The sequence below is a fragment of the Trichoderma harzianum genome (assembly GCF_003025095.1).
Source record: "Trichoderma harzianum CBS 226.95 unplaced genomic scaffold M431scaffold_8, whole genome shotgun sequence".
Classification (NCBI taxonomy): domain Eukaryota; kingdom Fungi; phylum Ascomycota; class Sordariomycetes; order Hypocreales; family Hypocreaceae; genus Trichoderma; species Trichoderma harzianum.
Window position 1 is genome coordinate 1,397,691 of NW_020209256.1, and position 14,742 is coordinate 1,412,432.

General features: G+C 47.1%; 6 protein-coding genes across 6 annotated transcripts; 5 read left to right on the forward strand and 1 right to left on the reverse strand.

The window, feature by feature from the left end:
* The first annotated feature begins 413 nt into the window (after positions 1 to 413).
* On the forward strand, positions 414 to 2,284 carry M431DRAFT_509759 (hypothetical protein). The gene is made up of 3 exons (XM_024919352.1): positions 414 to 531; positions 587 to 1,209; positions 1,268 to 2,284. The coding sequence occupies exons 1-3, from the start codon at positions 503 to 505 to the stop codon at positions 2,203 to 2,205; spliced, it is 1,590 nt and encodes a 529-aa protein (XP_024773186.1). The 5' UTR covers positions 414 to 502; the 3' UTR covers positions 2,206 to 2,284.
* On the reverse strand, positions 2,215 to 3,425 carry M431DRAFT_119365 (hypothetical protein). Its single transcript, XM_024912072.1, has 3 exons — positions 3,292 to 3,425; positions 2,740 to 3,222; positions 2,215 to 2,637 (listed from the first exon to the last, which is right to left on the reverse strand). Exons 1-3 carry the CDS (start codon positions 3,344 to 3,346, stop codon positions 2,342 to 2,344), a joined length of 834 nt encoding a protein of 277 aa, XP_024773187.1. The 5' UTR covers positions 3,347 to 3,425; the 3' UTR covers positions 2,215 to 2,341.
* Positions 3,426 to 3,759: 334 nt separating this feature from the next.
* M431DRAFT_88728 (hypothetical protein) lies at positions 3,760 to 6,661 on the forward strand (the record flags this gene model as incomplete). Its single annotated transcript, XM_024923946.1, has 6 exons — positions 3,760 to 3,904; positions 3,980 to 4,396; positions 4,446 to 4,715; positions 4,840 to 5,887; positions 5,952 to 6,367; positions 6,426 to 6,661. The coding sequence occupies 6 exons, from the start codon at positions 3,760 to 3,762 to the stop codon at positions 6,659 to 6,661; spliced, it is 2,532 nt and encodes an 843-aa protein (XP_024773188.1).
* Positions 6,662 to 7,394: 733 nt separating this feature from the next.
* M431DRAFT_556789 (hypothetical protein) lies at positions 7,395 to 9,601 on the forward strand (the record flags this gene model as incomplete). Its single annotated transcript, XM_024921460.1, has 2 exons — positions 7,395 to 7,401; positions 7,667 to 9,601. The coding sequence occupies 2 exons, from the start codon at positions 7,395 to 7,397 to the stop codon at positions 9,439 to 9,441; spliced, it is 1,782 nt and encodes a 593-aa protein (XP_024773189.1). The 3' UTR covers positions 9,442 to 9,601.
* A 287-nt stretch (positions 9,602 to 9,888) lies between these two features.
* On the forward strand, positions 9,889 to 12,005 carry M431DRAFT_119370 (hypothetical protein; the record flags this gene model as incomplete). The annotated part of the gene is made up of 4 exons (XM_024912073.1): positions 9,889 to 10,143; positions 10,208 to 10,976; positions 11,034 to 11,369; positions 11,441 to 12,005. The coding sequence occupies exons 1-4, from the start codon at positions 10,020 to 10,022 to the stop codon at positions 12,003 to 12,005; spliced, it is 1,794 nt and encodes a 597-aa protein (XP_024773190.1). The 5' UTR covers positions 9,889 to 10,019.
* A 575-nt stretch (positions 12,006 to 12,580) lies between these two features.
* Positions 12,581 to 14,479, forward strand: M431DRAFT_463245 (hypothetical protein). The gene has a single exon (XM_024915375.1). The coding sequence runs from the start codon at positions 12,749 to 12,751 to the stop codon at positions 14,270 to 14,272; it is 1,524 nt and encodes a 507-aa protein (XP_024773191.1). The 5' UTR covers positions 12,581 to 12,748; the 3' UTR covers positions 14,273 to 14,479.
* Positions 14,480 to 14,742: the final 263 nt, after the last annotated feature.

The window sequence follows — 14,742 nt, forward strand, 5'->3', positions numbered from 1 at the left end:
CGCATTGGTGCTTTATATCTCCATCTTTACAATACGATACGCTTCAGGAGTCACAAAAACTATTCATCATCTCATTAGAGTATTAAAATTTGTTCATTAATAATACTCGTTGATTTTAAATCATAATGTGTTTGTACAAGATTCTCTTATTTCGACTGATATCTTATAGTTTACTAAGCTGAAGCCATCGTCCTTGGAGTTTATTTGGAGTCACGCCTCCAACTGTTGGAGACGAGTATGATTGGTTGTGTTTGGTCCAAAGGTCCCCGGCCGTTGAGAGGGCAAATGAACGCGACATCGGCGTGACAAAGAAAGAGAGGTAGATGTAAGTAATAAAGTTGTGCTATTTAATTCTGCCTTGCAGGGTTCCCCTCCAACTTTGCGTCGTTCATGGTTACAGGATAGCTGTATACGGCGGTCTTACGCACGTAATTGTGATCTTGCTTATAGCTTCGTTATCTCCGCGGGTACCTGTATCAGTTTGCCCAAACGCAGAGCCAGTATGTCAGTCCTTTTCACAGCTATCTCTCAGTAAGTAGAACATGTCTTACAAAACTCCGACCATCCCTGATCTAACTAGCACAAGGGACAACCCAGTGCAGAAACAAGATGTCCAGAAAGTCTTGGATCAAATAGGTGTCTCTCTTGACCCGGAAGAAGAGAATGATTTCCACGCGCTGCTTGCAGCTGTTCATGAATGTGCAGAGGAGATCCAACAACTACCAGACTACCAACCTGTTCCAGACAGAGCCCTTTATCCAAGGGAAGATATACATCGCCCATCTAAAGAGGAGCAAGTTTTCGGACACGCCTGGGCACACAAATTTCTCATACGAGGCACCACTGAAGCTGGCTTTCTAAGCGGCAAGACTGTCTGTCTCAAAGATGTCATTGCAGTCGCTGATGTCCCACAGCTATACGGGACTGATATTTTCCCACCTTGGACGCCCACCACGGACGCAACTGTTGTCACGAGAGTGCTTGATGCTGGCGCAAATGTGGTTGGAACAACTACTTGCGAAAACATGTGTCATTCAACATCTTCATTTACAAGCGCCCAGGGTACAGTTCATAATCCCTTTGCTATTGGATACTCGGCTGGAGGGAGCACGTCTGGAGGCGCTGCAATCGTTGGCGGCGGCCTTGCAGACATTGCGATCGGCACCGATCAAGGTGGTAGCATCCGAATTCCTTCAGCCTTTTGCGGATGTTAGTGCTCAAACACCCTCGGATTTTGCTGATTTGGTTGTCTAATATGGAGTCGCAGGTGTTGGGTTCAAGCCGACGCATGGATTTGTACCGTACACGGGCATTAGCAGTGGCGATGCAATTGATGATCACGCTGGTCCCATTGCTAAGAGCGTGCTGGATGTAGCACTTTGCCTTGACTCAATAAGCGGATATGACGGAATTGATGATCGATCTTTGGGTGCGCCGACATACGGCCTAACGACCTATGCTGCGTCCATGCAAGCACAGCATGGCTCATTGGACGGCTTCAAAATCGGCATCCTTACGGAAGGTTTCAACCACCCTATTGTAGACCAAAGAGTTAGGCAAGTAGTCTTTGAGGCGGCCTACAAATTTAAGAGTCTTGGTGCGACAGTTGATGAGGTGTCGATACCTGATCACCTACGCGGCCCAGGACTTTGGACGATTCAGCAGCGCATTGCGGGATCGCAAAATCTTCTTGGACATCAACACGGGAGGAGAGGCTTGTATCTTACTGAGTTGGAGCAATGTAGGCTCCCCTGGACTACTGAGAGCTTCAGAAGGGGATTTGCAGCCACGAAGAATGTTATTATTAACGGGCTATATCTTGCAGACCGTTTTCCGGGTCTTTATGGTAAAGCGACCAACCAGGGACGACAGCTTCGAGATGCATACCAGAAATTATTTGAGCAATATGATGTGCTTCTCATGCCCACGGCGCCGATTGTGGCACCCAGACATGGCGAGAAGGGATCACCGATGGAAGCTCTCAAACCTAGCATGGGTATCACCATAAATACTGCGGTGTTCAACGTCACTGGTCACCCAGCTATGACTATTCCTGTTGGTTTCGCGCCATCGAATGATGAGCATCATCTGAAGCTGCCAGTTGGCATGCAGATTGTTGGTGGACTTTGGAAGGAAGACAAAGTCCTTCGTGCTGGATATGCATGGGAGAGAGCATTCGATTGGAAGAAAGAGGTTTTGAACTAGAGTAGATGATTCTGTATATTAGTATAACATCTTGCCAATATTGCTACTAAGACTATGAAAATATATACGGTCACTATTGCAAGCCAGTGTACCATTGACATCTCCACACTCCCCGGTAAGCCTCCATTGAGGATACTCAGATAATAACATACCCACCGTCAACGACCAACGCATGACCTTGAATAAAAGATGCTTGACTTGAGCAAAGGAATAAGATTGCATCTGCCACTTCTTCTGGCTGTCCCATCCGCTTCATAGGTGCCATCTCAATGGCTGGCTGAAGGCGTTGCTTAACCTCTTCGCTATGAGTCGTCATTGGGGTTTGTATCACTCCGGGGCATATGCAGTTAACTCGGATTCCATCTGCTGAATAGTCGATGGCGTCACAACGAGTCATGCCAATCACAGCTGATTTAGAAGCGCAATATGCCGCTAGAAATGGTCAACCAATTCGTCAGTTCTGGACAATGCAGAGAGTGATGAAGAGAAGAGAACAAGACAAGATCGAGGATAAATAAGGACGGGAAAACTCACGCGCAGCGTGGCGCCCCACGATACCAAGCTGACTTGCAACATTGACAATCGCTCCTCTTTCAGATGGCCGGTTTGAAATGGAGGCCGGTTTATACGGATTCTGCTCCACTATATGTATCGGCTCTTGCTTGATCATGCGCTTCAGCTGTGCCCTCGAGCTTAGCCAGCAGCCTCTATAATTGACCTGATTAATCCGGTCAAACTCTTCAAGGGAAAGTTCGGTAGAACGAAGAGGGGAGCTAAGTATTCCGGCGCAGTTAACAGCATAGTCGATGCGGCCAAACTCCTGTAAGACATTGTCCATGAATGATTCAACAAAGGATTCATCCGCAATATCACCGGCCCTGGCGAAAAGCCTGACGCCGGGATGCACACGATTAATGCTCTCCTGTGTTTCTAGAAGCCCCGCCTCGTTAATATCGGTAATAGCTATCTTCGTACAGCCTGATATCGCGAAAGCCTGAGCCGTTGCGGCCCCGATTCCTGGGACGAGGACCGTCTTGTCAATTGCTAGGATCCATTGCTTCATCATCAAAGGTGGGAGGGGCTTACCATGGCCACCAGCGCCTGTAATTACCGCCACCCCTGGAAATCGCCCAAGATCCATGGTCACTGAGAACAGGGCTGCAAAACTTTATCTTAGGCAATAGAGTACTTCTACTGAGAAGAAGATGAGATGAGCTGCGCAAAACGGGCTTTCATTCTATCTGTAACCATTCCATTCATTTAGCATACAGGAGATAGGCAAGCCATACTTCTTATTTGCAGACGACAGTAATCTGCAAGTGCCGCACTGTGCATGTGTCGACCGTCTCCAACTCTAGTTGCAGATTATCTCAAGTAGCCGCCTGAGGCTAGTAGAGTATGAGCCTAAGGCTCATTTGCCTCCACCGCGGATCGGGTAGCTCCAAAGCGCAAGCCAGAGGACGAAGTTCGTTCTCAGGTTTCACATTCCTACAGTTGGAGAGTCACTAAACCCCTCTCCATGCTTCTCCATGATTCTCCACAAAGCATCCCATAATGCCATCTCCAGACTCCAGTCACAACTCCAACGAGGGTCGCCGAGTCCATGGCCACCGCCCACCAACAGCAAAGAGAAACCTCTGTGTATATTGCACACGGAGCTTCAAACGCGCCGAACACCTTCAGCGCCATATTCGCACTCGTAAGGAATTTTACTCCCTGTTACAATATCGACTTCACTGCCCTGTATACCATCACAGCTAACTTCCTCTTTCAGACACCAAGGATAAGCCATACGTCTGTCAGTGTGGTACCGCTTTCGCACGCCGTGACCTGCTCACTCGACATGAGCGGCTTTCTCATGGACACAACAGCTCTCACCAAGGGGTACAAAAATCTGTCGATTACGAAGACTCGACGGGTGATGCTGTTGCGCAATCATTTACAGAGACACGAAGTGTAGCAGGCGTTTCAGTATCGCGTTGGACTGCACCTAACTCTAATGAGGGTATTGGGTCCCAATGGCCCCAGAGGGAGCAGAGTGAGACAATTTACCAGAACCTTTCCGATGGGGATTTGAGCACATTATCACGAATCACGAGGCCGGTTCCTTCTGTGTCCGATGGGACAGGGGCTGATCAACAATATGGGCAGTCTATGCCTCGACATAGTGGGGATACGCCTTTGAGTCCAGGTAAGAGCTCCTTTTTAGTCAAGCGACATTGATACTAATTATCTTATAGAGGCAACCTTCAATTTCTTCAATGATGATGGTCATCACTTTCAGGAATTTGCTAGCTTCCTTGACAGCATAGGACTTCCGGCAGAGTGGACACCACCCGACTTCACGCATGAAGTCAATACCAATGGGGTTGACGCTGAGAGTCATGACAAGAGGGAATCAAATAACTTGCGCTCGACGAACGATGAATCCTGCCCTGGTTCTCCTTTTGGCTCATGGCCTCCTTCAGTACCACAAGGCGACCATCCTCTGACCTCTATATCAGATACAGGTTAAACTCCCAGCAGCCTAATCGCTACATTAACGACCACCTCCACTCTTCCCTCTTCGATTTAGTCTCATTCTGTTACATGATCAGTTTTCCAGAGGCGAGACTGACATTTGTTGCTTTGCAGATCCTCATGATTCCAACTTCAAGACATATTCCATGAGAGTGGACTCCGATATTCGAGCACGTTTCAATGCCTGTCTAGAAAAGTATCATGACATTATCCCAGATTTTGTCTTGCCCTCTAGACATACTCTCACTAGATACATCAAATCTTTCTTTGGAGGATTCCATTCTCATCTTCAGTTCCTTCATGCTCCAACTTTCCGACCGGGCAATTGCCCCATTGAACTCATCTTAGCCATATGCGCTACAGGTGCTCAGTATTGTTTTGAGCATCGAAACTCAAGGACTCTCTTCCGCACTTCGAAAGCAATTATTTTAGCAAATCTGTCCCAAAGGGAAATCGCGGTCAGCCAAAGGGCAGAATTAATGTTATCACCTCTGAATTTGGGCAGTCGACTCATTCAGCAGCCTTCTGGCTCTCATTTCTCCACTGTGGTGTCTTCAAATTCGGAGCATGCGAATTCTACACCTTACAAAGAAATGGATACAATCCGCTGTTTATTGATCCTGATGGGCTATGCTACTTGGGAAGATTCAGAGCTGCTTCATGAAGCACTTAGCCTCCAAAGTTTACTTGTTCACTGCCTTAGAGAGGCGGGGCTACGAGAAACCGTTGAAAATAATCCAAGCTCAGCAGATTTATCGTGGGCTGAATGGTCAGAGCAAGAGTCTGTTCGAAGAACAAAGCTTGTCTCATTCACATTCATCCATGTTCACAGCATCGCATATAACGTTTACCCGGCACTACGGAGTAATGAGATTTACCTTCGCTTGCCCTGCTCGACAAGAGAATGGAATGCTCAAACTGCTGTTCAGTGGCAAGCCGCACGGCGCGATGTAAAGGCAGAGCAGCTTCATTACCAAGATGCCTTGTCCCGCCTTCTTACAAATTCAGGGAGCAACGCCCACATTGACCCCACGCCTGCACCGCTTGGAAATTACATACTTCTCCATGGGCTCCTTCAAAGAATACATCTGATACGGGAGCTATCTCTCTCCGCACTGGATTACTCGACGGCTTTGCCAGATGAAGAATTGAACAAGATTGAGTAAGTATAAAGAGAAGAATCTTCCAAGATCACGCGTGTAATAGAGTGCTTATGCCATGCACAGACGGGCACTTCGATCATGGACTCTGGTCTGGAAACAAGCGCCGGAATCAAGCCTCGATCCATCAAACGAGAATGGGCCAATTCCGTTTACATCCAGTGCCCTCCTTGGCCTTGCCTATATTCGTGCATGCATGAATTTAGGCCCTCACCGAGCACTCGAGACCCGAAATCCATTGCTAATCGCCGCTGGTATCTGGAAAGCACCATCCCCATCGCGGGGTCGTTTCTTGATCCCCGCCCTAATATACTCTACACATGCGCTGAGCATCCCCGTTCGGCTTGGAATTGACAGTGTTGCGCGTAGTCAAGCATTTTTCTGGAGTGTCCGCCATTGCCTATCCAGTCTCGAATGCGCGGTCTTTTTAAGTAAATGGTTATGTTCATTATCCGAACTTCATGATACTCAATCATTGTCGGGTAAGCTACCCTTTCCTCACATTGAAGTAGCATCTTGGCTGAGATCGATGTGGGAAAGAAAATGAGAACCGTATCCTCCGCTGGGTCAACGCCATTGTACAAGAAGCAATATCTTACTTGGACATTGACAAGGCGGATATTGGCACAGACGTCGACATCTCGCGGCCACGTACACTTGGCCTGGCAGTCTCAAGGCTTTGGGCACGTCTCTTTATGCATAATGTGCAATGGCCATTCATCAATATTATTGGCCAGGGTTTGCAGAAATACTCAGAGACGTTACAGGCCGGGTAACTGGGTTCAGGCTTTTCCGTGTCAACCGCGGGACTGCCCTGAGCAGCATGAGTACACCAGCGACCATAATTGTCATAATTCGTCATATTACAAGCCATTTGCTACGTATCTACAGCGCAGATGGCATCGAGTTCTGCCGCAATCTCGGCAGCTGTCTCATTAGCTAACATCCGGATGTGCCGACATCAGGGCGTAGTTGGAAAAAAAGGTACACGAGAAGATGCAAGGAACTGCTGGCGGCGACGCAAAGTGCGGATCGTATGTCCGTTATAGGCAAAGTAGAACGAATGGCATCTCGACAGAAAATCTCACTAACCTGAAACCGAATATGCTGAATAAGGGAAGATCTAGATTGGAACTATCAAATTCGGGCATAGCTTCCGCATCACCACATCTTCCGTGCCTGGCAGCGCAATCGAATTTCTCAGCTCAAAAGTCACAAATCTGGGCTGATATCATAATACGTGGCCGGGCGAATAGCGTAGTGGCCTCTGGATTAAAGTTTCTGGGAGCGTTTGCCCTTGGCCCATGAGCTGAGATCTGCTGGAACCAGGAAATCAAAACATCAGCAAATTACTTTTCTAGGTTAGCATGCTGCTTTGTAATTAGTGAAGACAGAATGAAGAAGGCCAAGGGGCTTGGGCTTGATAATAATTGCACAGTAATCTTCCTTTGTAAGACACATGGCAGTTTTCATTTTCTATATACCAAAATCATTCTGTTACAGGCTACCATGACAAGCGTTAAAGTATTTAGTATCGAGACTCTCCAGTCCATTTTGTTTGATGTCAGACAAAAACTCAATTCACCCCGTACTTCATAAAAATCACAACAAACAAAGAGAACTCCTGATATAAACACCATCCCACAATTATACATACCTACGGAATCCTTTCAACTCTTATTGGTTCTCTCGCCTGGCTCGCCAGCAGCTGCAGGCCTTTTCGTTATTGACTCAATCACTTTTGCCGCGTTTCATTCCCGATTTGGTAACTAAGATGCGAGATCTCATTAGAGAAGCGCCCATAGGCCAGCTACTTCGCCTGATTACGCGAAACAGAATTCTCAAATACCCAGAAGAGGAAGAGAGCTTTAAATTACCCAATGAATATATCGCCCAGCTGAATCCAAGCGAGAAACATGATGAGCATCGAAATTTGGACGCAGTACTGTCTGAATCTGGCGAAGGGGCAAATTCCGAAAGCTCTGAATCAATTGGTCATGAGGGTGATGATGTAGAGCATCTCGGACGAGCAAGGACGACTACTAGCGTCCATACCGCCCCATACAGCAACAAGCGACTAGAAGCCGAAAGAGAACTCGCATTGCAACGTACCAAATCTATTGTGATCAGTCCTCAGAAGACTGCTGATGGCGTTGTTCTTGTCGATTGGTATACAACAGATGACCCAGCCAATCCTCAGAATTGGTCTCTACTCAAACGCTACTTCGTCCTGTTTGTTCTCTGCTTTTACACATGGACAGTGTACTGCGCTGGGCCCATCTACGCCACCGCTGAGGAGGGAATCCAGCGTGCGTTTCATGTCAGTCCTGTCGCTTCTACCCTTGGTCTTGGGCTCTATGTCCTCGCATATGGCATAGGCGATCTCCTTTTCTCGCCTTTATCTGAGATCCCGAGCATCGGGCGGAATCATATTTACTACTTGACGTATATTGTTTACTGGGTTTTGTCATTCCCAGAAGCCGTCGTCGATAGCTTTGGTGGACTTTTGGCCCTGCGATTTTGGCTTGGCTTTTTCGGCAGCCCAGCCTTGGCTAATGGCGGTGCCACAGTCGGCGACATGTTCTCTCTCATGTACATCCCCTTTGGCCTTTCTTGGTGGGTGTTCTCTGCGTGGGCTGGCCCTGCCATCGGACCAGTGATTGGAGGCTTCGCAGCGCAAGCCAAAGGTTGGAGATGGCCCATGTGGGAAATTGTGTGGATGTCTTCTCTTGCGCTTGTCTTCCTATTGCTTTTCATGCCCGAGACTTCGGCGCCTACCATCCTGTTGAGACGTGCACGCCGTCTTCGCAAGCTGACCGGCGACTCGAGACTTCAGTCGCAGAGCGAGATTGATCAGCGCCATATGAGCACATCTGCAGTCCTCTTTGATGCCTTGGTCAAGCCTATGGAGATTATGCTGAAGGATCCATCCATTTTCTTCGTCAATGTTTACACGGGTTACTTCTACGGCGTCTTCTATACATTTTTCGAGGTCTTTCCTCTCGTCTTTCCAGTAATGTATGGATTCAATCTTGGACAGACTGGTCTTACCTTCTTGTCATGTCTTGTCGGCGTCATTATCGGTCTTGCCGCCTATTTCGCGTATCTGCAGTTCTATATGGTTCCCGATAATATTAAGCGTGGCTTCCGAGAACAAGAACACCGACTTGTTCCGGCCATTATTGGATCCTTTTTGTTGCCAATCGGCCTATTTATCTTTGCATGGACAGCCAATCCTAGCATTCATTGGGTGGTGCCTCTCATTGGAGTGGGTATTTTCTGTTTTGGACACTTCTGGACGATGCAATCTCTATTCATCTATATCCCGCTGTCTTATCCTAAGTACGCCGCTTCTCTATTCGCTAGCAACAGTATTTGGAGATCTGGTATCGCTGGCGGTGCTGTTGTCTTTGCAAGGCCTCTCTTCATCAACCTGGGTGTTGATAAGGGCGTGACGGTTCTCGCCGGACTCAGTGTGATGGGCATTTTCGGTACAACGGCCATTTATATCTTTGGCAAGAGGCTCCGTGCCAGATCAAAGTTTGCTCAGAGCTAGAACGAATGGGTTCAAGTCAGTTCTCGGCTGCCTTATACCCCCCCAAAAAACTTCTTCAAAAGACAGGGTGGTCTACTTAATAAACAGAATATTACAAAGCAAAAGGAGACTTGTGAGGTATTCTTCGGACTGGGCTTTAATAGAATTTTTTGGATGATGGATGAAACTATTTATTTAGACTAAAAATAGAATGCTTAATGCTGTATTGCATATTTATGCTCAATGTCGGCCACTGCGTTGTGCTATACTGTGTACGCTTGTGCCCAAGTTCTTATTCCAAGCTGTCGAATACTGAGTGTCGGAACATGTTCCGATCTACAGCTGATAAAGGTGGACTGTCGGAACGACATGTAATTGGTTGTCGCCTTCTACCAGGTAATGTTGCCACTTGGGCATTTCCTGCGCACTCCAACTTGCCGATATCATCCTTCCATTTCGATATACACCCATTTCTTCCTGTCTTCTTCGTGTAATCGGATTTAATGACCAAAGACCTCATTCATTCGCACCGGTCATAGCATTGACCTTGTATTCGATTATCTCCTATTGGCCTCGGCGTAGGAACGCATCCGAAACCCATGGACACATATTCGGAATCTCCGGGGCCAGACGTGCCATCCAAGAAAAAGCTCAAAATCGGGAATGGCAATGCATGTGAATTGTGTCGCTCTAGAAAAGTGAAATGCGACGGAATGCGCCCAGGTATGTCTTGTCTTCCTGATGTCTACCTAGCCCGACGCGTGTGCAGATGCCGACCTCGGCTTAGCCTGTAGCAATTGCAAGAAAAAGAGAAATGAGTGCATTTATAAGGCTGTCTCTAGTGTCTTACACCAAGAGCCTGTGCAGTCAATTCCCGGAATTGGATACAGCGGTAGTCCTGGAACATTCGCTGGAGAGGTAAAAGCTGCTATTGATGCCAAGTATGGGGGGGTTTCTAGTGGATCATCCATTGCGATGCCAATGTCAGATGCTCCTTTATTCGAATTGCGCTTACCTGGTCGACGGCCGGGTGACGGGCAGGCGGATAAAGTCCTACCACCACGTCGACAGGCAGATCATTTACTGAGTATATTCTGGCGGTGCATACAACCCGTTGACTACATGGTCGATGAGAAACGCTTGTGTCGGTCATATGAAATGCTATTTGAGGGAAGAGATCTAGAGATAGATGAGCGAGTCTTCATTTCCACATTGAATATCGTCTTCGCTTTTGCCATTCAGGTTCAGGAATCTATCGCAGCTGCGGAGAGGAATGAGGTGGCGGGCACCTATTTTGAGAGAGCTTGGAACTTACTCCGCCCTGAATCCGTTTTATGGGAGCCACCGTCGTTAGAGGTTGTGGAATGCCTCTTACTAATGAGCCGATATCTTCAGTGCACGAACAATTCACATCAAGCATGGATGGCAGTTGGATCGGCAATACGAATTGCCCAGAGCCTTGGTATTCATCTCCCGAAAGCTTCGGAGGCTGGCATATCGAGTGATCTGGCTCATTGGCGGCAGCATCTATGGAACTGCTGTGTATTTGCCGACATGTAGGTAAAACTCATTTTTCTATCCTATTTGGCGTGTTTCTAATATGGGCGTTCAAGGTCAGTTTCGTGGGTGCAGGGTCGCACGGCGATGATGTCCTTAGTTAGTCAACATACCGCTCGCAGGAGTCCCCCCTTTCGTGATGATTTGATCCACACACTGGAACTGCATGAAATTGTTCATCATAGTATTATAGCACAAACTCCTGTTGGTGGTGGCCTGGCTGAAAGGTTCGGCCCACACGGGTCTTGTCAAAAGAAGGAATCCTACTGTAACTCAGTCCTGCAACATGAGGCTTGCTTGAACCAATGGGAGAAGGTCAGGCTGAAAGGGATTCCATCCGAAGAAGGCGATGATAATGAAACGAAAATGAAGAGGCTTAGCCTCCAACTTCGGTAAGCTTTACATGAACACTTTTCGTCTGTCATGTTCTCTTCACATAGCTCATGCTTTTTGACACCTCTAGGCTATTGCATGCTCGAATCTTGTTGTTCAGACCAATGGTTGCTCGGTGCTGCTTCATGCAGAATAACGCGCCCGTCGCTGCTGATGCTCAATTTGAGTCATCTTACATGGGCCATATGATACAATACGGCGCCTTTCAATGTATTTTGAACGCCCAAAGGATGGTAGCATTACTTGACAAAAATTGCAGCGTCAATGAATCTGCTTACAGTATACCTTGGTGGTCTCGGATTTTCTACCTCCATATGGCGGGAACTATTCTACTCGCAGCGATGCAATCCACGAGTCTTTTCACAGAGGCAGTATCGGACAGCTGGCAACAAACTCTCTCAGTTTTCAAGAAGCATGAGCATCTCAGCCTCTATATACCACAGTATACAGCACTGTTCCAATCTTTGGCGAGAAAAGCCTCGCATATGCGCCATCCTCCAGAGCACAGTGGTTTTATGGAAGAGCTATCGGATACCCAATTCCATGACACATTTCTGGAATTTGGCTTTCACAACGATAGCTTTCTCTTTGATGAGCCCGATGAAACTTGGTTTAATTCATTTCCAGCCAGTTGAAATTTTTTTAAACTTGATAGATTTGCTGTAGAACTTCTATCTAAGCTTCTTAAGTCTTTCTGCAATGATTGCAGGGTAATGCTTAGGGTTTCGAAGGGAGTGGAACGATTTGGAATCCAGCAAGGCGACAGCTACGTCGCAACTGATGAAGGTTAGAGGGCCGCATATGTGGGATTAGATTTTTCTAGAACCTACAATCAATAGTAGATGGACAAGCGAGTCTTTGGCACATGCTTATCTGTCATCGGCGAACGGACTTATGCTTGCGCCTAATGAGTTATCATGATGTGGGCCGGAATCATGATAGCATTGCGTGGTACGGAGTAGATGCGTGAAAAAAGTCTCCGCTATGACCAAGCAGACTACAAAACAGTGATTCTTCTTCGAAAGCGGGAAGCATGTACGAGCCCGAATTCCCTGCTGTTCCTACGTAAACAGGGAGATGCTGATGAGGGTGTAGAGAGAATGGCCAATCAAAAGAGCTTCCGGTAATCCACAAGTAATACTCGGAACGCTCCCGAGCTCAAAGAGGAGTATTGAATCAAGACACTGAAACCTAGGACTATGGGGGGAACCGCCTTACAGGATTTCTTATATATATCCTGCATCCATTTTCATGCATGCAGCTGCTTCCATGTGCATATGCAGCCATTATCATTTGCATGAAGCCATTGTCATGTGCGTGATTCTCCTCTCAGAATCTTGTTGCAACCCTCGAAATAATAGGCCCGGCCAAAGTAACCATGACAATGCTAGGCTTTGAACAACCAAGCAAAGAAAATCCTACAACAGCAACTATCTACGATGGAACGGGCACATCTTCTGATCCGTTTATTGTTGAGTTCCGCAATGGAGACCCGGGAAACCCCATGAACTTCTCATCCACCAAGAAATGGGTCATCATATTCATTGTGACCGCCTCAGTATTTGCGATTACGCTCACGTCCTCCGCCTACTCTGGCTCGGCAAACGAAATCGTTAAGCAATTTCATTGCAGCTCAGAGCTTTTTGCTCTGGGGATATCTCTATATGTACTCGGGTTTGCTATCGGGCCAGCCTTGTGGGCACCCCTTTCGGAGCTGTACGGAAGGAGAATTCTCTTCATCACTACGCATACCTGCGTGGTAGCTTTTGTGGCTGCTACAGCTGGGGCAAGGTCCATGACCCAGCTCTTAGTCTTCAGGTTTCTTACTGGGATGATTGGCGCATCGCCATTGACAAACTCAGGCGGAGTCATTGCTGATATGTTCCCGGCGGCACAACGGGGGCTGGCGATGATCTTTTTCTGCGCAGCGCCATTCATGGGGCCTGTTTTAGGACCTATCATAGGCGGCTTTATTTCCATGAACGTCGGTTGGAGATGGGTGCAAGGCGTGTGCAGCATCTTCATTGGCATCGTCTGGATTGCCGGTTCGATTCTTGTCCCGGAGACATATGGACCAGTGATTTTACGTGAAAGAGCAGAACGTCTTGCTAAAGAAACGGGGAAGTCATATAAAAGCGTCATGCAGCAGCAGCATGGCACAGTTGCATCGTCTGAACTCTTTCGCAAAGCTCTGTTGCGACCCTGGACTCTTCTTTTTCGCGAGCCAATCGTGTTAATTGCCGCCACTTATCTGGCGATAATATACGGGACAATATACATGTTTATGCCTGCATTACCAATTGTCTACCAACGCGGCCGGGGGTGGAGTGAAGGCCTAGGAGGTTTGGCATTTTTAGGCCTTATCTGTGGCATGATAATTGGACTTATATATGCCATCATCGACGACAACCGATATAAGAGACTCGGCCAGTCGGCGACGCCCGAGTCCAGGTTACCCCAAGGAGCTGTTGGTGCCGTTGCTTTACCCGTCGGCCTCTTCGCTTTTGCGTGGACTAATTCGCCAAGTATACACTGGGCCGTTAGCATTACTCTTTCTGCTCCGTTTGGCTTCGGTTGCGTTCTGGTCTTTCTATCATGCCTCAACTACTTGATTGACTCGTACACCATATATGCCGCATCGGTACTTGGGGCTTCGGCAATGCTTAGGGCATTTTTTGGCGTGGCATTCCCGCTGTTCACAGACCAGATGTATGATAATCTAGGCATACACTGGGCAAGCACAATACCTGCTTTCCTGACGCTTGCATGCTTGCCGTTCCCATTTGTTATGCTCAAGTTTGGCCAGACATTGAGACTGAAATGCAAGTACGCGCAAGAAGCAGCAAGTTTAGGAGCACGGATGCAAGCCAAATCTGATCCTGAGACGAGTGGCAGTGAATGAAGAACCAGTACTCTTATTGCACACGCTGTTGCAGGATTGGGGATTTAATGGACGATTTCAAAAAGCTTGCGGATATTACTACAGGGATTTACATTCATCTACAAACGTCACCGTGGCTGTAACAATTAGAATATTATACTCCGGAGTTCCAGAAAACATCTTGTATCACTATATATCCCATATTGTTTCAATATATTATTAGTGAAGTCTTTTTGTACTTGGTGAGCCTGCGACCTTGGTTTTAAGGCTTATACGCTATAGTATATATATTTTAGTAAGTCCGTGAGGCTTTCCTTATAATTGGCTGTCTTTCTTATAGTTTACCTAAGAGGTACGTACTTCGGGTCAGGTCGTAACAGAGGGTTACTAATATATAGTGGATTATTATAAAGAATCCTTGTTTAAATGATTCCAAATGCTACTGAAATAGTGGATTATTATATAAATGATTCCAAATAACATATTGAATT